Genomic DNA, 24,500 nt, shown 5'->3' on the forward strand with positions numbered 1-24,500 from the left:
ACCACACTTGCCCCTTAATCCTGCACGTGTATGTGTGTGTATACAAGTATTGTGTGTGTGCGAGAGAGTGTGTGCGCGAATGAGTGTGTATGGGCACATGCAGAAGTCAGAGGAAACCTTAGTAAGTGTTCCTCAGGAGCTGTCTGTCTTGTGTGGCATGTAGTGTTTGCTTGCATGTTCATCTGTCTATCACTTGTGTGCAGTGAGCCCTGGAACTGGAGTTCTAGACAGTTGTAAGCGGCCATGTAGCCCTAGGAATGGAACCTGTTATCTTCAGGGGAAGCAGGTTCTCTTAACCAACTAGCCATATCTCTGGCTTCCCATCTTGGTTTTGTTTTGTTTTGTTTTGTTTTGTTTTGTTTTGTTTTGTTTTGTTTTGTTTTGTTTTGTTTGTACTTACCATTAGACTGGCTGACCAATGAGCTCCAAGTATCCTCCAGCTGGTAACTCCTTCTCCAAATGAGCTGGTGACCTCTCCTCTGGCCTTGAACACCTGAACTCACATGCACATAAGCACACACACACACACACACACACACACACAATTAAACATGAAATACATTTTTTTTTGTCTTTTTTTTTTTTTTTTTCAGAGCTGAGGACTGAACCCAGGGCCTTGCGATTGCTAGGCAAGCACTCTACCACTGAGCTAAATCCCCAACCCCCGAAATACATATTTTTAAGAATAACTACTTTACAGTAGAATGCACAAGCTAAACTTTCATGACACAGGTCCTGGGGATGGGACGCAGGTCCTCAGGCTTTCGGCAAAAGCAGTCTCCTCACTGAGTCATTTCCTCAGCCCTCACTCTTCAATCTTAGTCAGTGTTACCCTTACAGGAACTTGCAGAATATCACAGCGTCTCTTTTTATTTCTCACCAAGCTTTCCCAATGTTCACGTCTTACATAACCACACTAAAATGATCAAGAGCCGGAAGTAGCTTTGGTACAGAGTGGTTAATTAAGGCAGACACACTGGCAGACTTCCTTTGTGAAGGGCCAGCGAGTACATTCCTGATGTTTGTGAGCCGTAAGATCTGACAGCTGAGCAACTGCTCTTTTATTTAGCAAAAAGGCAGCTATAGGTGGCATGTGATAGAGTGGGCACTGGCGTGCTTGCAATAAAAGTCTTCGAGAAGGTAGGCTTTGCGTGCAGGCCAGCCTTGCTGATGCATGAGGATGCCTTGTTAGAATGGCTCCCCCTCCTTCAGCTCTAGACAGCTAATGGCTGATCTTAACTGTCAACTTGACAGACTAGAACACCTGGGGGATGGGCCTCTGTACATGGCTTCCAGGTTTATCTTGATTATGACATCAATGTGGGAAGATCCATCTTGACTGTGGGTGAGCCTATCCCATCATGAACTGTATAAAATGGAGAAAGGGGGTTGGAGAGGTGGTTCAGTGGTTAAAGGTGTTTAGTGCTCTTACAGAGGACCTGGGTTCACTTCCCAGCACCCAGATCACACCGCTCACAGCAGTCTGTAACTCGAGCTCCAAGTGATCTCAGAGCCTTTTCTGGTCTCGAACACCTGAACTCGTGTGCACATAACCACACACATATACACACAACTAAAAAGTAAAATAAATACATATATATTTTTAAATGCTGCTTTAAGATGGAGAAAGTGAGTTGAACACTAGGCCGCATCCAGTGTTGTTCTGATTATGGGCATATTGTGAGTAGCTGCTTCACAATGTAGCCCAGGCTGGCCTTGAACCCATGCTGATTCCTTCTGCCTCAGCCTCCCGAGTACTTGGACTACAGGCCTGAGTCACTGCACTGAGCTTGTTTACCTGGTTTCCATCTGCCCTTCGTGCCTGCCATCCTACCTCTTGGTCACCTACCATCTTGTCTTCCTGTGGTCAAGAAATCTGCCATGACATCTGGAGCTTATTGTAGACTCACCCAATCAGGAGCTGGGCCTCCGCTATCTGGCCTGTGTATTTTGGGCAGGGAGTATCTTCTCTCAAGAAAGGCAGAAGTCCGCTCTGGCTTGGTTTGTTCTTTCTTCTGGGACACAGGTGTCCTGGCCTCTTTTGATTGTTCCCTGTAGTTCACAGCTAACATATGCGCCCTCCCAGCTCCAGGCCTCTCTCTACACAGTCGCACTGTGTCTTGACAGTGATGAGTTGTTGGGAAGCAACTGCTTTTTCAAAGCTAATTTGACAGTAAGTCAGAAGCCTTAAAAATATTCCCTTTGGGGGCTGGAGGGATGGCTCAGTTGTTAGGAGCACTGCCTGGTCTTCCTGAGGTCCTGAGTTCAATTCCCAGCACCTACATGCATATATGTATATGTATCTGGGTGGTATTATTGGTGGTGTATTTGCATGTGTATAGGTATGTGTCTTTGTGTTAATGTGTGTATTTATGTATGTATGTCTGCACATATGTGTATATTTATCTGTGTGTATGTATGTATGTCTATATGTATCAGTGTCTCTGTATGTGTCTGACTGCATATGTCTCTGTGTTTATATTTGTATGTCTGCACCTATGTGTGTGCCTATGTATGTATGTATGTCTGTGTATCAGTGTATGTCTGACTGTATGTATCTGTGTGTCTGTGTATGTGCATTTGTGTATTTATCTGTTTGTGCCTCTATGTATGTGTTTGTGTGTGAGAGATGTTGGGGATGGATCCAGGGCCTCACATAGTATTCGATCACTGGGTTCATTTTCTATGTAAATTTCAAGACATTTTCACCTGTAAGTACGGTGCAGCAGAGAAAGCCACTGTGGGGGTCACCGAGTCGCAGCCCCTTTTCTAGCTGAAGTCTGCTCTCCAGTCTGAGATCACACGGTAGACCTAGTCCACTGCTCCTCCTCTTTGATCTGGACTCCTTTTGTCTTTCATGACACTGACATTTTTCAGAAAGTAGGGCTGTGTCTTTGTAGTCAGTCAGTTTGGATTCGTTTGGTATTTTCTCATGGTGAGAATCCCGTTAGGTGTGCCTGTCACACTGGGCCTGTCAGTCACCTGTCATCCATTCATTAGGTTAGTGCTAGCCATGTTATCTGCTGTGATATTCAGGTTTTTCTTTCGTGTTTGGTTTTTGAGACAGGGTCTCACTCTAGCTGTGGCTGTCCTGGAACTCACTATGTAGATCAGGCTGACCTTGAACTCTCAGAGATCTGTCTTAGTGCTGAGATGAAAGCCATGCACCACCATGCCTGTCTTTAGATTTTCCCTTTGTGATCAGGCTTTTTCTTATTAATCATCAAAGTTCTGTTGGGGGAGGGGCAGAGGCTGATGTCTGTCTTCCTTGATAGTTCTCTGCTTTAGTTTTTGAGACAGGGTGGCATGCCCTTAATCTCAGCACTCAGGAGGCAGGTAGGTGGATCTCTGTGAGTTGAAGGCCAGCCTGGTCTACAAAGAGAGTTCCAGGGCTACAAAGACAGACCCTGTCTCAAAAATCCAAAATACAAAACAACAACAACAACAAGACAAGCCACAGTATGACTAAATATGTCAGCCTTTGGACAGGGTATATATCTACATGTGTATATATTATGTGCTGTTTATATATGATAGAAGAGGAAAATTCTACAGAGAGAATTACCCCACATAGGGTGAGATTCAGGATGGAGATTTTGTCTTTGAGCATGTAACCTTGTTTTGATTTTTTTTCAAGACAGGAATTTTTTGTGTACCTCTGACTGTCCTAGAATTCACTCTATAGTCCAGGCTAGCCTCGAACTCAGGGGTCCACCTACCTCTGCCTCCTGAGTACTGGGATTAAAAGTGTACGTCACTACAGCCAGGCACCTTTTTTTTTTTTTTTTTTTTTTTTTTTTTTCATGAAAATATTTTATGTGGGGTTAGAGAATGCTTGTGGGAGTGGGTTTTTTCCTTCCACTGCGTGGAACCCTGAGATTCTTAGCTCATCGGACTTGGTGATGAGTGCCTTTATCCCCTGAGCCCACATTCGGGCTGGAATCTGTAACTCTTGACCAGAGGGAGGGGGACTTGACTTCAAGGGGGGTAATCCATTTGTGGAGGCTGGAATGCCACTTGGCAGAAAGAGTGGGTGTCAGGGCAGGAAGGCCTGCAGGCTGGGATTGCCAGAAAGGAACAGGTCTTTTGTCCATGGAGATTTGGCGGGATTTGAGGAGTCCTGATTTGAGCACTTTGGAGGCAGGCAGCGCAGACAGGACATGCTGTTCATTTACTTCTTCACAGTCTGTTAGAGCAGGATGCCTGCTTCTGAGCACAGCACAGGATGCACTTGGGACTGCTGTTTTTAAGTGTGCATGTCTGTGTGTTTGTGTGTGTGTGTGTGTGTGTGTGTGTGTGTGTGCTCGTGCTCGAATGGCCAAGGAAGCCAGATCTGGAGCTGGAATTATAGGCATTTGTGAACTGTTTGACATGGGTGCTGGGAACCTAACCTGAGTCCTCTTGGAAGAGCAGGAAGTGTTCTTAACCACTGAGCCATCTCTCCAGCCCCTACACTTTGCTGTTTGATACAGGCTGTCTCACACGCCTGGAACTTGCTGAGTAGGCTGGCTGGCCAGGGAACCCCAGTGACTTGCCTGTCTTTGTTCCCTAGTGCTGGAATTACAAGTGCATATGACCACACTGAACACTGACTTTTCGTTTGTTTTGTTTTGTTTTGAGACAGGGCCTCTCTTTATAGCCCTGGCTGGCCTGGAATTCATGATATAGACCAGGCTGGCCTCAAACTCCCAGATATCCTCCTGTCTCCCCCAACCCTGAGTTCTGGTATTTCAGTCATGTGTCACAGGTAGGGCTTATGCAGTGTGGATGGACCCAAGAGCTCCTGTATGCTGAACTTGCTAACTGCATCTGTGCAGGGAGAGGACTTCCTGCTAGGTCACGCTTTCACTGATGCCTCTCGTGGCCACCTTCCTCTTTCATGGCATTGCCTCAGCCACGTGTCAGTCAGATGTTTCCAAATTAAGCCCCGTTATGTAGGGGAAAGGCCATCACCCAGGGACATTGTACACTTGGCTAGAAAAGGTTCTCTAGGACACTAAAGTCAAGGCCTGGCTGGATTGGCACAGGAACTGTGGACGTTGACCTTCCTGGAGAAGGCTTCTCAGGCTACTGCTCACCTGGTTCTCCCTCTCCTGCTTCCTCAGGGCTCTTTGGTCTGGCCTCAGTCCATTGTCAACGATCAAGTCTCAAAGTGCTACCTGTCCGTCCCTCCCTAAAACACTGCCTCTTGCTCCTTACTGAATTCTCACCGAATACAGCCAGCCCGACAAATCTGTGCTTCCAGTTCTGTCAGTTAAAAAAATAAAAAATAAAAAAATAAAAAATAAAAAAATAAAAAATAAAAAAATTCTGATAGCCTTGGCTAGCCTGGAATTTGCTATGTAGTCTAGGTTGGCCTCGAACTCAAATCTGCCTGTTTGGTGTGTGCCACCACACCGAACCTAGATTGTACTCTTGGAAGTGACTGATGGCCCATTATGTATTTCGGGCCATCAGTCACTTCCAAAGAGACATTATGTGGAAGTCACGGATGGGATGGTGGTCCAGTGGATTTTCTAATGCGGACCCAGACTCTCCCAGCGAGCAACCGGAGGCATGGCTGATCAAGACCCGGATTCCCATCCAAGCAAAACCAAGGAGTTTTCTGTGTGCTAGGGTCTAGGTCTGATGAACTTTGCTGGAACCATGGTTTGAACTCAGAGAATGTAGGGTTTTGGTTTTTTGTTTGTTGTTGTTGTTGGTTTTTTTTTTTTTTTTTTTTGAAATAGAGATCTCATTTCATGGTTTACTCTTGACCATCTAGAAACTATAGTAAAACAGTGTGGCATTCCTTACAGTGTATGTCATGTTTGTTCTGTTTAATTGACTCTAATGCAGTATAATCCTCACAGGTAATTTTAGATTAATCTTGTTTAAAAAAAAAAAATCAAGCCCAGGTATGGCAGTGTACCTTTTTAATCTCAGCACTGGGGAGGCAGAGGCAGGAGGATCTCGGTGAGTTCAAGGCCACCCTGGTCTACAGAGCAAGGTTCCAGGACAGCCAGGGCTACACAGAGAAACCCTGTCTTAGAAATAAAATAAAATAAATATTTAAAAAGGAAAAAAGAAAATCAAGTTCACAGCAAAAACTACCTTACTGTGACAGGCAGTGGTTAATAAAGTTGTTAAAGTTAGTCTTCGTTCACAGAAATTTCCATCTAGACACACAGCAAAAAAAAATAGTTAGGCCGGAGCTGGGCACACAGCTAATGGAGAGCCCGCCAAGCATGCAGGGAGCTCTGAGCTTACTACCTAGCACCACACAAACCGGACACCTCATACCTATCATCCCAGCACCCAAAGGTGGAGGAAGGACGATCAGAAGTTCAAGGCCAGCCTGGGCTACATGACCTATTCAAAAAACAAAACAAAACAAAACGGAAAAAAAAAAAAAAAAGAAGTCAAGTTAAACTTTATCCCTGCCATGCTTTTAAGCTGCTTCTGAGAGGGACAGGCTGGCTGTTCAGCTCCTGGCTCTGAAAATCTATAGACTCCAGAGCGGTGAAGCATTGAGACCCTGTAAAGTGCAGGTTTGGCGTTCATGACTGCGACCTCCTGGTTTAAATACTCTCAATGCAGTGCTTGTACACAGTAAGATGGTGATAATCACAGCCTTTGAAAATTTGTCTAAGGTAGTGATGCGACCCTTTAATACAGTTCCCCATGTTATGGTGAACCCCCAACCATAATGTTATTTTCATTGCTACTTCATGACTGTAGTTTTGCTACTGCTATGAACTGCAAATATCCAATATGCAGGATATATGATATGCAACCTCTGTGAATGGCTCAGTCAATGCCCCCCCCCGGGGGTCTCAACCCACAGGTTGAGAACCATTGGGCTAAGACTTTCCTTGTTCCAATTTCCCACTCTACAATTGGCTTTTAGACTATGGTATAACAACTCTTAGCTGAGCTCACCTCAGCTAGTATTAAGCTACGGTTTCTTTTGTAGGTAGCTGTGCTGGCCAGGTTTTGTCAACTAGATACAAACTAGAGTTACCCAGGAAGAGACTAGCATCATCTAGTCTGTGGGCAAATCTGTGGAGTTTTTTGTTTGTTTTTGTTTTGTTTTTTGATAAATGACTGATGTTGGTATAAGAAATCAGGCTGAACTGAGCTGTTGGGCGGTGGTGGCGCACGCCTTTAACCCTGGGCAGAGGCAGGCCGTCTCTGAGTTTCCAGTGTCTTGGAAAAACAAAAACAAAACCAAAAAAAAAAAAAACAGGCTGAGCAAGCCAGTAAGCAGCATTCCTCCATGATTTCTGCCTCTACCTCTGCCCCTGCCCGGCAGTACCCGGATGCCAGAAGATCTGGGGAGACCAGCTGAGGAGCCATAATCCTCCAAGATTGGGTTTTCGCCTGGTAGAGAGACTGAACTATCTACCAGAACAACGAGTTGGCACCTTCTTTCCTCTAAGTCCCAGCAGGTGACAGAAGAGTCCTGCGGAAAGAGAAGAATCAAATAAAACCTAGGGTCATTCAATATAAGATTCAGAACAGCCAGGATCCACCATGGCGGCTTATGACTGTCATCTCAGTGCTTGAGATATAGAAGCTGGAAGACGGGAGGTCTAGGTTGTCATAGTGACTGTGAGGCCAGCCTGGGCTACATGAGACCCTGTTTTTACTTATTTATTTTTTTGTTTGTTTGTTTGTTCGGTTTTTTGAGACCGGGTCTCTCTGTAGCCCTGGGAGGCTGTCTTGGAGCTTGCTATATAGGCCACATTACCTCGAAATCAGAGCTTTCCGCCTCTGTCTCTCCCAAATTCTGGGATTAAAGGCTGCACCACCATGCCTGACTTGAGACCATGTTTGTTTGTTGGTTTGTTTGTTGAATCCAATATATAATCTTTAAAAATCATATCCAAGAAGCAGGAAACACTCAGCTTGAATGAGAAAAGGTGATAGGCACATACAAACAGGAAGATACCAGCAACATAGAAACAGGAGCCAAACAGAGGTTGTAGAACTGATGAAAGTGGCAGGGGAAGCCAGCTGTGTTAGGGCACACTTGTGATCCCAGCACCTGAGGCTAGCCTCAGCCACATACTGAGTTTGAGGGCAGCCTGGGCTACATGAAACCTTCAAAAAGCAAAGTGGAAAAAAGGACTAGGGATGACAGTTGCCTAGTATCACAAGACTCTGTTCCATGTTCCCTTCTGTGTCTGTGTTAAAGTACTCCAGACAGAAACAGCTCAGGGGAGAATAGGGTTCATTTCGCCTTATACCTCACTGCCCCTTATTGACAGAAGTTAGGACAAGAACTCAGGTGGGAAGTTGAAGCAGGAAGTGGAGGGAGGAACACTGCTTCCTACAGCTTAGCTAGCTTTATCATATACGCTAGTACTGACTGCCAAGGGAATGGTGCTACCCACAGTGGGCTGGGCTCTCCTACATCAGTTAGCAATTAAGATTGTTTCCCAAAGATGTGCCCACAGGCCAACCCAATCGAAGCAGTTCCGAAATGAAGACTTTCTTCTCAGATGAATGCTAGGTCAGGGTGACAATTAAAGCTAGCCAGGACTGACTGTGGTTTTTTTTGTTTGTTTGTTTTTGTTTATTGTTTTTTTCTATCCCCTAATATGGGGCACAGAGAGAAGTCTGAATATACCATCAGTGAGCTTGAAGATAGAACTATATAGACTCTCCAGTCTGAACTAAAGGAAAACTGGATTTGTGTTGAGAGCAGGAACACCCGAGGCTTGTGAGAGAATAAGTCTTGAAGGGACTGGAGAGAAGGCTCATTGGTGCAGAGTGCTTGTATCCACATCAGCCTGTAGCGCCAGCTCCAGGGAAATCCTACACTGGCTTCTTTTTATTATATACATTAAAAAAAAAAAAAAAAATAGACCTTAATCCAGAAGCAGAAGAGAGGATAGGGCTGAAAAAAAAAAAAAAAAAGTTCAGTAAGTCATAGCTAAAACAATCCTCAAAGTGGCAAAAACATAAAACTGACACATTCTTTTTTTTTAAAGATTTATTTTATGTATATGAGTACACTGCGTATATGAGTACACTTTCACTGTCTTCAGACACACCAGAAGAGGGCATCGGATCCTATTACAGATGTTTGTGAGCCACCATGTGGTTGCTGGGACATGAACTCAGGACCTCTGGAAGAGCAGTCAGTGCTCTTAACCACTGAGCCATCTCTCCAGTCCAAAAACTAACATATTCAAAAAGCCTCAAGAATAGATTTAAAAAGCCCACCCCACCCCCAGGAAACCCCCCAAAATCCACATCAACAGCACATCAAGGGAAAACTCAATACCATACCAACAGCACATGGGTTCAGATGTCAGACTTTCCGAATAGCCTGGCCACATCTGGCTCCCAGTCACCCTTGCGGGCAGGTTGCCTTAGGGAACAGTTTCCCTGAGCATCTTTGCCAGGGGAGCTGTTTATTGTGCAATAGTATGATTTGTTTCCTTGAAGGTTTCAGTCTGCTGGAAGCTTCCAGACCTAGGCTGAGCTTTGTGAGCCTGCACAGACCATCTTTCCTCCCTGAAGGTTCAAGATGGACACCTGCTCCCCTTGTCTAGGCATCTGTGAGTTGAACTGCTACTAAGCTATTTTAATAGTGACCACTACTTGGCACCATGTGGAGACAGAGGAACTGCTAGTCTCTTCCCCTCTTTGCTGTTTTTACACAGTGCCTGACTCATCCTGCTTTGAGTGTTGGTCCCTCCTCAGTTTAGTATACTGACTAGAAGTTGCAAAAATGCTCTCTGGAGGATGACCTTGCTTATAACCTTACTCCAGTGTTATAAACAGTCTCCTGGAGAAAGAGAGAGCCTTTCTGTTACTTAAAAAACAAATAAACAAAAAACCAAGCTAACAAACAAAAACCCCATCTTTTAATCCCAGCTCTTGAGAGCCAGAGGCTGATGGATCTCTGTGAGTTTGAGGCCAGCCTGGTCTACAGTCAGGGTAATTTCCAGAGTAGCCAGAGCGACCTAAAGGAAGACTCTGTCTCAAAACAACAACAACAAAAATTTTAAGTTGCTTTTGTGTGTACCAGTATATTTGTGTGAGGGTGCAGATCTGGAGATCAGAGGACAGCCTACAGGAACCAAGTCTCTTCTATCATCTGGGTCCTGGGGATCAAACTCCAGTCTCTTAAGATTGGCAGCCGTCGTCTTTACTTACTGAGCTGTGTTAGTAGCCTCAACCCTAGAGCACCCAGTAATCAGGCTGCCCACAGTGCACGCAGAGGCCTCTTGCTTCTTCCTTGCTGGAGTAGAAGCCGGCATACCTGGATCTCTAAGCATTTTTGGAGGTTGGCTGACTCATAACCGTGGGGCCTACGGCTTCAGGGCTAACCACACACTATGGTTTGAACATTAGTCTTCCTACGTCCACAGCTGGCCAGGTTCTACCAACTGAGGAAGACAGAGGGGCAGCAGCTCAGCTCCCGGACACAGTAGAGCAAGATGGGCAGCCTTACTATGTTTCTGCTAGTGGACACCGGTTGAAATAGCTCAGTGGGTCTATAGGCCCACCAAGCCTGCCTATTTCTCTTGAGTTTAGAGTCAAGACCGAGATTCCTGCCCACTTGAGGAAATGAAGGAGGGCCAAAGATAAATGGTTCAACAAGAAGGTGAGCTTTTTGAGTTAGGGTCCCATGTAGCCCAGGCTGGCCTTGAACTCATTATGTAGCTGAGGAGAACTTTGAACTCCAGGTCCTTCGGCAGCTACCTGCTAGGATAACAGGTGTGCCTCTGTGCATGGCACTAGTTACTGTTTCTCCTCTCTAGGATGGGGTCTTAACTGTGTTGCCTGGTTGGCCAGGTGTGGTAAGTATGTTCTACGTTGCTGTGACAAATGCCTGTCAAGACCAATGAAAAGGAACAGTTTATTTTGATTCACGGGTCAAGGGGACATTGTGACAGGAGGGCATGATGGGAGCTTGGGGCAGATGGTCATTCTCCATCCATTGTCAGGAAGGGAGAGAGGTGAATGGTGGGACTCCGCTTCTTCATCCCGTTTTCCTCAGCCCAGACCCCAGCCCATAGAATAGTATCTATCGCCCATATTTGGGGTGTCTTCCCACCTCAGCTACCTTATCTAGAAGCTTCCTCACAGCCCAGAGGTTTGTTTCTACGGTGATTCTGAATACCACTTGGCGCTTGATATTTGGTCACTCTGGATGTGGTGGCACACATCTGAAACCTCCCCCAGCTCCCCAGCACTTGGGAGACTGAGGTGGGAGGATCTCACCTTTGGAGTTTGCCTGAGCTACATTGTAATGAAGTAAAAATGAAAAACAACAACAACAACAGAAAGTAAAAGGCCCCTGTATAGGAAGTGGTCTTACCATCAGAAGTCCCTTACAGTGGCCTGAATGTTATTTGGGGGATACCAAGTACATCAGTACCCCTGTACCTCAACAGTCAGCTATCTTAAGAACTGCTCACAAGAAAGGGCAGTTTGAGTTGGGTAGTCAGCCTTGTGACTTGACTTTGTGAGCATCTGTCTGCTTTCCTTGAAAGCTGGGGCCCGGGCTACCTCGTATGACAAGGAGTCAATATCACCCGCTCTCAGAGGGATACGAGTACATGCTTTTCTGTGTCAGCATATCAGTCCCGAGCAGACCCCAGCTGGCTGCAGCTGACTCTGATTGTCTGTTTCATCCCACTTCTGTGAGACAGCCTCTTCTAGAAGCAGGTCCTAAACGCCTCCTGGTCTCATTTTGTGAACGTTTGACAGAAGGTGCGTGGGCTTATCAAAGACGAAGATAAGGTTAGACAGACACAGTCAGCACTGAATACATAGTGTGGTTGAAATATTTAATACAGTATTCTTGAGGACAGGAGTTAAATTTGTCCTTTAGTGTCAGATATCAAAAGAGATAAAGGCCGGGGGTCTGGGCTAGCAGTACAGTAAAACCCCCTTCCTGAGGCTGGGGGCTTTGCTCAATGTTGGAGGGCCTGCCTAGGACTTCCAGTAGCGGGCTAGAGACGTGGCTCAGTGGTAGAGAACTCAGTGGTAGAGACGTGGGAAGCCCTGGGTTTTATTCCCAGCACCACCCCATAAGGACGAGTAAGGATACATTGAGATGAGAGCCAGCTGTTGGAAAAGCATTTGTCTAAAATCAGAAAAGAAAGCTGACTCTCAAGTAGGCTGTAGACTGGAAGGACAGATAGCTCAGATTGAGGCTGGCCACCTCAGTGCTTGAGACCGTGACAGCAAATGGACCGGAAGCCACCTCAACTGGCCTGAATTGCTGAAATATGACTCAGGCATTTCTGACTGAGAGTGTGACTGGAGCAGCACACTTAGTCACGGGACTGTGGGGAACAGAAGGAACAGCTTGCCCGGGGTTCTGAACCTCATGCTGTTGTGACCCTGATCGGATTTCCCTACCTGCCAGGTTTCTGTGCTGAATAGGCCAGCTGAGCACCCCCAAGACCGCATCAGGTTCAGTGTCTCCCCAGGACTGAGAATTGAGGAAATTTTTTTTTTTAAAACTTACAATTGTGGGAGATGAAGCCGGGAGGGCAGGGTACGGGAAAGGCTGGGGCAGCATTTCCAGTTGACCTCTCCTGGCGGGATGGGGGAAGAGGGTGTCATGTGGATTATATTTCATTCTCTTGGCAATCATGGGTGACTTCCTGTATGAAGCAGAGATAGTCCTTGCTTTAACAATGACATGAAAAGTCAGCGAGTTAGTGTCTCGTAGGCTTTGCGGGGAATGATTTTGTCTTAACAGACCATGGAAATGTTTGAGCACCTCTCATGAAGCCAAGATGTTATAGTATTTGCTGCGTTAGTTGTATTAAATACCGTGTGTGTGCACATGTATGCACGCATGAGCGTGTAAACACCAGAGAACTACCTTAAGTAGTGTTCCACAAGAAAGCCAGATACCTGATTTTGAAACATGGTCCCTCGTTAGCCAGGAGCTCACCAATTAGGCCAGGCTGACCATTCAGCAAGCCCCAGGAGTCCTCTGGCCTTCCACCTCCCCAGCAGTGGGATCACTTCCATTCCTGGCTTTACAGCTTTTTGTTTTTATTTGTGTATGTGCGTGTGTATGAAAGCATAAGAGTGTGTGTGTGTGTGTGTGTGTACAAACAAACAAAAAAAAAGAATCACTTGTGACCAATAGTAAATGTCCCTACAGCCTTAGCATCAAGGGCATTATGGGAATTAGCCTTGCAGGTCTGGAAGCCTAGGCTGTGTCGATAGGACCTATGGATGTCACACCAGCTCAGCGTTTCTAAGTGCCAGGTGCCATGCTGTGTGTTCATCGTAAGGTTCAGTGTTAGTTTCGCCAGGTCTTGAGGCCCAGAGTCTCAGGCTGATGCATTGTAATCAGCCATTATCTCTAGGGGCCGTCGCAATGACATAAGATGGTGCCCCATTCAGACAACTCAAGAGCCCAGCCTTTGGGGCAAAGTAGCTGTCTCTCTACTGGGATCTTAACCATGTCTTGTCTTTTTTTGTTTGGTTGGTTGTTTTGTTTGTTTTTTTGTTTTTTGTTTTTGTTTTGGTTTTTCGAGACAGGGTTTCTCTGTGTAGCTCTGGCTGTCCTGGAACTCACTCTGTAGACCAGGCTGGCCTCGAACTCAGAAATCTGCCTGCCTTTGCCTCCCAAGTGCTGGGATTAAAGGTGTGTGCCACCACCGCCCGGCTCCATGTCTTGTCTTTGAGGGGGGCGGTCTTTGCAAACACCACAGCCATCAGAGTGTTGATGCAGGGGAAGCAAGAGGGAGATTCAAGTCAGTAGCACTCAGTAGGCAGGATCAGTTCAGATTTTAGGCAGTTTCTTTTAGACGTATTTCAACACAGTATAATTTGGGAAGAAGTTTCTTGAATTAACTCAATCCCGTGTGTACAGCAAAGCTTAAGACATAATTCCATCAGAACTCTTGTAACATACAAGTGACGTCTTTTATAAAGATGGTTCTGTAGACTGAGAGCAGGCTCAGGGTAGACACTGCTCATGATAAGGGACTCCAGAAGGACAGCCTGTAGATTGACGGAGACACACCTAAGAGTCTGGGGGAGCTGTTGTGGCCTGTCCATACACATAGCACGGGGGTTACCAGACCCTTCACCACATCCACAGCCGTTCCCGGCCTTCTGGGCAGAAAACAGGTTTTATATGTATTTCTCTTAGAAGTGACAGCCATGTGTGCTTAACCTTCCTGGTTTCCCTGGTGCCCAACGGTTAGCACAAGGACCTATATGTGACCTCCAGGTTTGGAGATGCTCAGGGACCCCAGGAGCCCACAGTTTCTGTTCTCATCGTTGGATAAGGAGTTCACCCTACCCTTGACAGAGCCACCACCATCGGGGCAGTTGGCGGGATTGGCTCTTTCCTAGGCCGTAGCTGCCTGGGCTGAAGCCTTGCTGAGGAGACTTCCCTTGCTCAGTCCATGCAGCTCTCACACTCAGGTGTTGAGATGGGCACCTCTGCCAGCCCCAGAGGCACCCTATACTCCTCCTCACTGACATCTGCTGCTTCTCTCCTGACAGTTGTGCCACGAACATGGGGGACTCTCACGAAGACACCAGTGCCACCATGCCTGAGGCAGTGGCTGAAGAAGTGTCTCTCTTCAGCACGATGGACATGTTTCTGTTTTCTCTCATCGTGGGGGTCCTGACCTACTGGTTCATCTTTAGAAAGAAGAAAGAAGAGGTACCGGAGTTCAGCAAGATCCAAACAACGTGAGTGCTGCCCCTCGAGTCCCCTTGGCTCTCCCTTTCTCTGGGCATCCTTGGCACCTCTTCCACGCTGTTCCCCAAGGTGGGGCTGCAGGCTACAAGGAGTCAGCTTCCTGGGAATTTGGGGCTTAAGTTTGGGGCGTGACCCTATGCTTTTGAGTCTTCTTTAATAATCAGGCACACACCATGCACATACATATGGAAAATAGAACTGGATTCTGTCTTACCTTCTCCATCAGTGATTTACTGAGCCATTGTCTCCTAAGGTCTTTGCCCATTGTGTCCCAAACCCTTTCAGAATCTGTGGTCATGATTGAAGTAGACTCTGACTTCCTTGAATTTATGGTCTCTTGTTGTGCCAACCTGGCGAGATGTTGAACTTTATATATTCTCTCTCTCTCTCTCTCTCTCTCTCTCTCTCTCTCTCTCTCTCTCTCTCTCTCTCTGTTTCTTGTTCTACTTAGTGGCCCCAAACGCCACTCTCTCTGTGAGCACTTGATGAGTTCATGGTGTGAATTTACCCACCGGGTCTGAGTTCTCTTTGCTGCTGAATATGTTAGTATCAGAGTAGTTTGAACCACTGAGATGGCAGTACGAGAGAAGCCGAAACCTGCAATCCCAGCAGCTAAGTGGAAGCAGGAGGATCAGGAGTTCAAGGTCATCCATCCTAAATTGTGAGCCAGCCTGAGCTGACTCTGCGCAGAGAGAGGGGGGTGGGGGTTGGGGGAGAAAGCTGGGACCATGGTGGTACACACCTTTATTCCCAGCACTCAGGAGGCAGAGGTAGGCAGATCTCTGAATTCAAAGCCAGCCTGGTCTACAGGGTGAGTTCAAGGACAGCCAGCGCTACACAGAGAAACCCTGTCTTAGGGAGAGTGTTGGAAGTAGTTTGTAGATAGGTATTTATGGAATGCTTCACTGTGCATTGTCTGCCTGGGTATTCACCTTCTGCCCCTTTTCTGTCCCATTAGGCAATGACAGGCCCAGGTGGCTAGAAACTATCAGAGCTAGACGGAGGGACACATTCCAGGTCCTCTCTCTGTATAGCAGCTTGGACCCTGTCCTACAGGTTGGGTCACATGGGAGGCTGGGGATGTAGAAGGGTGAGCAAGTTGGAATCCAGCTGGTCAGGATGCATCATGGGTGGAAGGAAGAGGGCAGGGCTTGTGGTGAAGACGTGTCCTACTGAAGAGAAGGTGAACGGTGACCTGGACCCAACCCCCAAGCTGTCCCTGCCATCTGCTCTGAGCAAGGCTGTAGGACCCGGAGCTGCCTCCCCATTTCTTCGCCTTGTAAGGTGATCATGATGGCCGAGCCCCAAGCTCAGGCCTATCCCAACCACTCAGGAGACTGAGGCAAGCTGAGGCATGCCTGCACAGCTCACAGAGACCTTGTCTCAGAAACAAGTAGGATCAGGAAAACAGCCCAGTGGGTAAAGGTGCTTGCCACCAAGCTGACAACCTGAGTTCAATTCCTGGGACCCACATGGTAGAAGGAGAGAACAGGCTCCTGCAGTTTGTCCTCTGACCTCCGCTGATACATGGTCGCTTGAGCACCATATTCATTCTGTCTGTCTGTCTGTCTGTCTGTCTGTCTGTCTGCCTTCTCTCTCTCTCTCTCTCTCTCTCTCTCTCTTATACACACACACAATTTTATTTTTATTTTTTATTTTTTTAAAGAATTTATTTATTTATTTTGTGTAAGTACACTGTAGCTGTCTTCAGACACCCATATGAGGGCATCAGATCTCATTATGGATGGTTGTGAGCCACCATGTGGTTGCTGGGATTTGAACTCATGACCTCTGGAAGAGCAGTCAGTGCTCTTAACCACTGAGCCATCTCACCAGCCCCCACAATTTTAGCATACAAAGTAAAAAGACTGAAGCACATCTGTAATCCCAGAACACGGGAGGTGGGCTCAAGCATCAGGAGCTGAGGGTCACTCCGCTATCTAGCAAGTTTGAGGCTAGTCTGGACTAGAAAAGCAAAAAGCAGCTGAGAAGCGAGGGTGATGGAATGTGCTTTGTAGAAGCAGGTGATGAGAGACTTTAGTGTCCCTTGTCTAAGCAGGGCCTCTGTGCTGTAGCTCTGAGCTGGGCTGGACAGACACCAGTTTCTCTCATCCCTGAGGCTGTGACAGAAACCAGCCTGGTGGGGATCTTTAGGGTGAGCCTAGGAGGCAGTCCTGAAGGTAGAGCCACACCTAGGCTGCTGGGATACCGGAGGACAGTGAGCTGGAGTCCGGCCTCTCAGCTGGGGCTGTCCCTAGGTACGTTTGTTCGTGTGGCGGAGACACTATTTGTGGTAAATGTGCTCACTCAGAGATAAAGGGACAAGTAGCCATGTCCTACCATCCAAGTTGGCCTTGTTCCACCATTTATAAAGTGGAGCCCCCCCCTTCTCTCCGAAAGCATATGAGGTGCAGAACCACCCAACCTTTTCCAGATGTTAGCCTCAGTTCCAAAGAAAGCTCAAGGCCAGCCTAGGCAACTTCGGCGAGACCCTGAGTCGGAAAGGTTGGCCAGCCTTGATGGCACACACCTGTAACCCCAGCACGAAAGATGAGGTAGGAAGATCAAGAGTTCAGAGGTTGTTTAATCCCAGCACTTGGGAAACTGAAACAAATATGGTTGGTTGGTTCTTAGTTTGGATTTTTACGTTTTTTTTTTGTTTGTTTGTTTGTTTGTTTTTTGTGAATATCAGAGTGTGTAAGTTTATTGGATTTGTTAAAACACGTTAAACACGTATTTTTGTTGTTTTGGTTTTTGTTGTTGCTGGTTTTGTTTTGTTTTGTTTAATTTTTTGAGACAGGCTCTCATGGTGTTGCCCAGGCTAGCCTCAAACTCACAGCGATCCTCTCTGTCTCCCCATTCCTGAGGTCAAAGACACATGCCTCCTGGTCTAGTATGCTTTTTAAAAACTGTTTGTTTGTTTGCTTATGGTTTTTCAAGACAAGATTTGGGTGTTTTGGAACTTGCTCTACAGGCCAGGCTAGCCTCAGTGGCCTTAAACTCATAGAGCTCTGCCTGCCTCCTCCCAAGTGCTGGGATTAAAACCATGCTTCACCCTCTCAATCCCCCAGCCCCATAGCATACATTCTTATCATGGCTTCTGGTGACTTCTAGAAAGGAACGCTCATTGAGTCTTTGAAGGCCTTGATATGGGTCTGCAGGCTATGGAGCATGAAACCATTGGGCGTGGGGTTGTGTGTACAAACATACATGTATGTATGCACATAGATATATGCCATGGTGTAAATGGTGAAGTTAAAGGCCAATGAGTTAGTTCTCTTCTTACACCATGGGGGCCGAAGGATCCGGCTCAGGCCTTTAGGCTTATGGGCAGGCATTTTTACTCTGAGTCTTCTTGCCTCCACCCACCGCTGGTATTACAGGTGTGCAACCCCTCACTGGAGTATGTGATGCCCGGCATCACACTAGGGGAAGTGGGGAGGGCTTTGTGCATACTAGGCAAACGCTCCCAGGGATGCAAACCGAGTTACATCCCTGGCCCCAAGGGGATGGATTTATGCAAGCCAAAATAACAAGCCAGCTGCAGTCTGGCCAGCAAGCACTGTGAGTCCTGAGAGGTACAAAACAAGTCAGGAGGTGCCCCTGGGTACCCAGATGACTCTTCCCTGGGAGCTCAAGCCTCTGCAGCCCTCCCACAGATCTAAGCATCGCTTTCTAAACATCTAAGCCTGAACACTATCCCTGCTGCCCCTGACCATGTGTGGCCAGTAAAGATACCAGCTGGGGACCTTCTGCAGGTCACACCGAGAGCCTGAAGTACCCATTTCCTGGGCCAGGTCAGCATCACTGTGGCAGGACGCCCTCCTTGGCCTGAGAAGTTCATGTTGCCCTGAACTTTGTCTTGACCGGCTCTCTCAGGCAGAATTCCTGCTGAGAGTGGCACTCTACTAAGGAGCGGAGTATGTAGCATATTCTGGGCCTCTCTAGTACAAGGAGAGCCTGGAGATGGTGGGTGCTATTGAAAATCTTGGCTCACACTCACAAACATCTGTGCCAAAGCCTGGGAACAAAACAAGCCCAGCCCTGTACACAGATTCTCTGCAATACACTGTGCTGGGGTCAAAGGTACAGAGTTAGGGAACCTAAGGGGTGGGGATCCATTCAGACTGGGGATGGCAGAGGGTTCTAGAAAGGGTTGCAACATGACTGAAGCTTCAGGTGCAAAGCCGGGTTTGGGCAGCAATGGATGATGCTGTCCATAGTCACAGGTGGAGGAGATGCTAGGGTGACAGGCTTATTTGGGGAGTGGCAGGGGAGTGTGGGACGTGCAGTTAGAAGGGACAAGTTGGGGCCTGACACCAGAGGGCTGTGGGAGCAGCAAGTGACCAACCCTGATTTCACAATGGCAGCATCCAGGTAATTCAGGAAGCTGGAGGGAGGGCAAGGGGAAGGAGGAGGCTGGAGAAGCCATTCCAGGATGTGGTCCCCTGAGAGGGGACACTGTCCCAGGAGAGGGCCCCTGAGGTTGGGCTCTGGATACCTAGAGTAGATAGGAGGGGCTTGGCTCTGACATGCAGGTTTAAGGAGTGTCTGAGCAGAGTTTGGAGGTCCTGTGGGACACTGGGTATGGCTTGTTACTGCTGTAAATTGAGGAAAACCGAGTTTTCAGAGACTGACAGGAACAGTGAGTGATGGGGTGTGGCTGGAGAAAAGAGAATTTTTTTTTTTTTTTAAGGGAAAGCGTAAGATCCAGTTAAAAGAAAAGTTAAGCCAAGTGTGGCCAACCGAGCCGAAGTAAGAGTTTGAAGAGATAGCTGGGTGGGCTAAAGTGTCTGCTGTGTAGTCATGGGACCCCCAGATAGAGTCCCCAGCACCTGTGAGAGAAAGCCAGGCCTGGCCTTGTATCTCCTTGATACAAGCCTGGCCTTGGTGATCTCCTGATCACCAAGAGCTTAGAGGACAGCTCCCAGGAATCAGCTTTCTCCTTTCATTGCATGGATTGCAGGGACTGGACTTTGGTCACCGGTCTTGGTGGCTAGCACCTTCCGCCACAGAGTTGTCTCACTAGCCTTGGTATCACTCCGCTTCCTCTCGCTCGCTCCACTCTTAGATATCACACAATTACTTCTACCCTCACAATTGCCCTTCCCAGGTGGTGTTTGTTCTTATTTCTGATTGGCTGATCGGAGCTTCGTCTTTAAATTTTTTTTTTATACGTTAGACTGTTAAAATTCAGCATCTGAAACCCGTTTATTGTAATTGATTAACAACATCATATCCCTCTCTCTTTGTGGAGGGGAATAGGGTAAATTCAGGTATAATTTGCATATAATGAAATCCCTCTCGGGTTTTCTTTCAGTGCATGCTCAGCAGGTGCTCTACCTTAGATCCACACCCCCAGTTCTAAAACCTCCCCCTTTTTTAACTATACACACACACACGCACACGCACACGCACACGCACACACACACACACACACACACACACACGGGTCCCAGGGATCAAACTCAGAGCATCAGGCTTGGCAGCAAGTGCCTTTACCCTCTGAGTCGTCCGAGAGCCCCATGAGTCTTGACTACATACAGTTATGTAGTCAGTATCACAATGGCCCGCCACCCCCAAACGCCTCGCCGCCAGCCTGGCAGCTGTAGGTAGACCTCCAGTGCTGCCCATCTGAGAACAGCACCTTTTCCTAAACACAGCATCGTTCCCTAAGCTCTTGGCTTCTGTCCATTCCTGACTCACCCATGAAATACTTGTGAAAGAAACTCCAGCCCGTCGTTTCATAGTTTCCTACAATCCCGATTTGGCCGATTGTGGCCCTCTGGGGCTTGTTTAGAAAAGCACAAAGACTCTGATTTCCTCAAGTGACCTTTATTCTGGGATCTGCTCTCCTTTAAAATTGCAGCACTGCCTGGAGTCAAGGTTGCAGGCAGCTTTTACGTCCTCCGACTTTATCTTATCGAGTCAACAGATGGAGGAGCATGCGGGTGGTGGGGGTGGGGTGGTGTCTCGGTTCTTCCAGTCAGGGACACCCTTTTTATATAGATGGCCTTGCACCTGTGATCACTAAGTAGGAACACAGATGTATTTCTCAAAGAAAAATCCATGGCTGGAGGGATTGCTCAACAGTTCAGAGCGCTGGCTGCTCTTACAGAGGATCTGGGTTTGATCCACATGGTGGCTCACAGTCCCGAGGGACCTGATGCCATCTTCTGACCTCAGAGGGCACCTGGTACACACATTGTACACAGACATATGCAAACAAGACACTCATACATAAAAAAAAATACGGAAATAAATAAATAAATTTAAAAACTTTTTCTCTGAGAGAGAAAAAGCCAGGTGTTCTGGCCCATGCATTTAATTCTAGCACTTGGGAGGCAGAGGTGGCAGCTATATGGGAGTTTAAGGCCAGCCTGGTCTACAGAGAGAGTTCCAGGATAGCCAGAGCTATTTATTACAAAGAGAAACTCTGTCTCAAAAAACGGGGGTGGGGGGATGAGGGGTGGGTGAGGGGGTGAGGCATGTTAGAGGCAGCTGTCGATATGAAGGGAGGGGAGGGAACACAGTGTCTGACCCAGAAGTGGCTAGAAGAGGCCTCTCTGCAAGCAGTGGCCTGGGACCTCTGCTGTCACCTGCTAAGGTCACCTGCATTTTTCTGCTCTCTGATCAAGTGGGTTCTGCCCTTTCTATTGACACTCCAGATGTGGCCTGCTCAAGACAGCTTCAATAAAAGCACTTTAGCAGCTGAAGCAGAGGCCACAGGGGTGAGTGCAGGGGTCTAGGACACGCCCACCACAGCCAGCACTCAATCCCCTCTACACAATAAAGTTTAAGACACTTCTACCGCAGAATTCTTTGTGAAGTACATGTGGCATCTTCCATAAAGATGGGTTCTGTAGATTTGATTATATGTGATAAAGTCCCATAAAAAATAGGTTCTGTAGATGGATGAGCTCACAATAAGGATTGAGGGAGGACCTGGTGTGATCTGTCACACAGATAGCACAAAAGGTCACCAGGCTATTAACTAGCCTGCTGGGTGGATGACCAGTGATGCTTACTGCCTTGCTCTTAGGGCTTGCTTAGCCTGAGCTCTTATAGAACCCAGGCCTGCCAGCCCAGGGGTGGCCCCATTCACAGTGGGCTGGGTCCTCCCATAGCCATCACTAATTAAGGGAACACACAACAGGTTTGCCTATAGCTAGATCTTATGGAGGCATTTTCTTTTTTCTTTTTCTTTCTTTCTTTTTTTTTTTTTTTTTTTTTTTTTTTTTTTTTGGTTTTTCGAGACAGGGTTTCTCTGTGTAGTCCTGGCTGTCCTGGAACTCACTCTGTAGACCAGGCTGGCCTGGAAGTCAGAAATCCACCTGCCTCTGCCTCCCAAATGCTGGGATTAAAGGCGTGCGCCACCACCACCTGGCTGGAGACATTTTCTTAATTGAGGGTCCTGCCTCTCAGATGAATGACATTAACTTGTGTAAGTCGGTAAAATTATCCAGCATGGTGGCCCTGGTTTTTTGTTTTCCTTTTTTGTTGTTGTTGTCTCATTAGCTCAGGCTAGCCTTTGCTATGTACCTGTGTAGAGGATGACATTGAACTCTGATTCTTCCTGTCTCCAGGAAGTACTAGTATATATGTCCCAGTCGTCTCGTGGCAATTTATATGGTGCTGGGGGTGGAACCCTGGGCTTTGTGTGGCAGAAAACTACTCTGCCCACTGAGCCCCCAGCTTGCTTGCTTGCTTGGTTTTGTTTTGTTTTGTTTTGTTTTTTGTTTTTTGTTTTTTTGAGACAAACTTGTTTTGTAGTCTAGGATGGCCTTGAACTCTCTCCTCATGTCTCAGCCTCGAAAGTGCTGGGATCAGAGATATGTACCACCACCTGGCCCAACCCTTTTTAAAAATTCACTTTACTTCCCAATCATTGCCCTCTCCCCTTCCTGACAACCCTCTCCCACAATCCCTCCCCCTCCCTGCCACATCAAGTCTTTCTGGGGGCTAGGATTTGGCCCGAGGCCTCTGCCAGCCCTTCACCCTTGGCTAGCTCCTAGCTTTTGAAGTGGCTCCCCGAGGAGCGGAGCCCTGTGGTACACTACCTACCATTTTTTTCTTAGCTCTGCACAGACCTCTGCTAGCAGAAGCTGGCCATCTATCCTGCGGGGAGCTGCTGTCCCCTTCTGCCACCATTCTCATGGCCCTTTCTGCCTGTTAACCCTGTGGCCTGGAGGCATTAGTCACCAGACAGCCAGGCTCTGCAAGTTCAAAAGCAGCTTCCCAGGTCCTTCCCAGGCAGCGGGACATCTGAGGAGGAATCAGTTCTACCCCCAGAAAATTAGATTTGAGTTGCCTCGGCTTTCAGAAGTGCTTCTCTTCCTTGCCTGGGACTGGAGAAAAAAATAAAATAAAATGCACCCCCTTGGGGCATCTGGGTTCTCCCAATGACTCAGTGCTTCCCCTCACCCTTCCTGTCTTCTTACCCACTCTGGTGGCCTGCAGCTGACTTCAGAGGCGCCTGTTCCCAGTGGAGGGTGAGGGCTTGGGTGGGTGGGGCTAATTGGAACCTTTCAGGCTCTGCTGTGGAGCCATGTGGTGTCTGTCTGGCTCCCACAACTTGGGCCAGCTGCCACCTGCACAGTGCTCTGGGGTCTGGGCCTGGGTACCAAGAAAGGGGGTTCATAAGACACGAAACCTTGTGCTTGCTGCTCCCACTGCATGGGACAGGAAGGGAAAGTATATCTCTCTGTAGTGGCCAGGATGTGCCTGGGTGACAAGGCCCCAGTCAGTGTCTTTGACTCCCCAGTTCTCTCTGGGGACTCTTGCTGCAACGAAGGCTGGCTTTTGTTGCAACCTGCACACGTCTCTGCGTCGGGGCTGGGATAGCTTTGTTCTCCATCCTTTCTTTCTCCTAATGGGAAAGGGGGAGGGTGTGGGGAGCGGGGCTCTGATATAAACAGTTACCAAGGAGACTGAGTGGGGGTGTGTATGTGTGTGTGTGTGGAAAGGTTCTCGCCTTCTCTCAGTCCATGGTGTGTGTGTGTGAGGGGGGTGTTACCCCAGCCGCAGGGGATCATGGGAGGCTGCAGTCTCAGTCCCGAGTCCCGCTGGAGCGGCCAGATGTTGCAGAGTTCACAGGCTCATGGGGACCGAGGCAGGCAGAGGTACCGAAGGATTCTGAGATGACTTCTGGGGTGTCTGGTGGTACTTTCACAGTCTCTGGGCCCAGGCAGCCTACCCCATCACACTGAGAATGGACAGAAGTGAACTTCCCTTCTGTCAGCTCTCAGCCAGCAGCAGCAGAGCTCAGTGTGGGACCCTCCTTTTTCTTTAATCCCTGTTGGGAACAGGGGCACCATGGGGTGTGCCTACTCATCTCCACCGGAAGAGCCCATCCTGAGAAGGTCAGTTCCGATGTATGAGTAGCCCATGGCCGGGGTCACATGGCTGCCAGCCATTGCTAAAGGGAGAGGCAGCTCCTGGGGCTAGGTCAAACGGGCTGCTGTTAGTTGACCCTCTGGGTGCTACCAGGTCTGCTTCCTTTTCTCTGGCTAGAAGTTCCTCCCAGGTAGGAAGGGCTGCCCAGGAGAGACATCCTGTGATTATCAGCACAGGGTCCTCTGGCTCTGTTGGCCCAGAGGCCACTGTCCCTGCTGGATTCGAATGAGTGAGGGCAGCTGATAGAGAGTCCTTCCTGTCTCTGGAGCCAAAGTAGAGCTAATTAAAGGACAGGATGGGCCTCAGAAGTGTTCAGGTGTGGCTGGGGAGATGGGTCGGTTCAATCCTTGCTACACAAGCATGAGGATCTGAGTTTGACCCCAGAACCTGTATTTAAAAAGCTGGGCATTGTGGT

The 24,500-nt window shown here is 47.8% G+C and overlaps 1 protein-coding gene across 2 annotated transcripts in view; it reads left to right on the top strand.

Annotated features, from left to right (window-relative positions):
- The window catches only part of Por (cytochrome p450 oxidoreductase), a 60,758-nt gene that overhangs the window by 26,323 nt on the left and 9,935 nt on the right, over positions 1–24,500 (top strand). For both annotated transcript variants that reach the window (XM_076923184.1, XM_076923183.1), the window contains exon 2: positions 14,488–14,679. In XM_076923184.1, the coding sequence (XP_076779299.1) occupies positions 14,501–14,679 (179 nt within the window). In that variant the 5' untranslated portion in view covers positions 14,488–14,500. The remainder of the gene's footprint in view (positions 1–14,487; positions 14,680–24,500) is intronic.

Source organism: Arvicanthis niloticus, chromosome 24, assembly GCF_011762505.2.
Source record: "Arvicanthis niloticus isolate mArvNil1 chromosome 24, mArvNil1.pat.X, whole genome shotgun sequence".
In the NCBI taxonomy this organism is placed as follows: Eukaryota; Metazoa; Chordata; class Mammalia; order Rodentia; family Muridae; genus Arvicanthis; species Arvicanthis niloticus.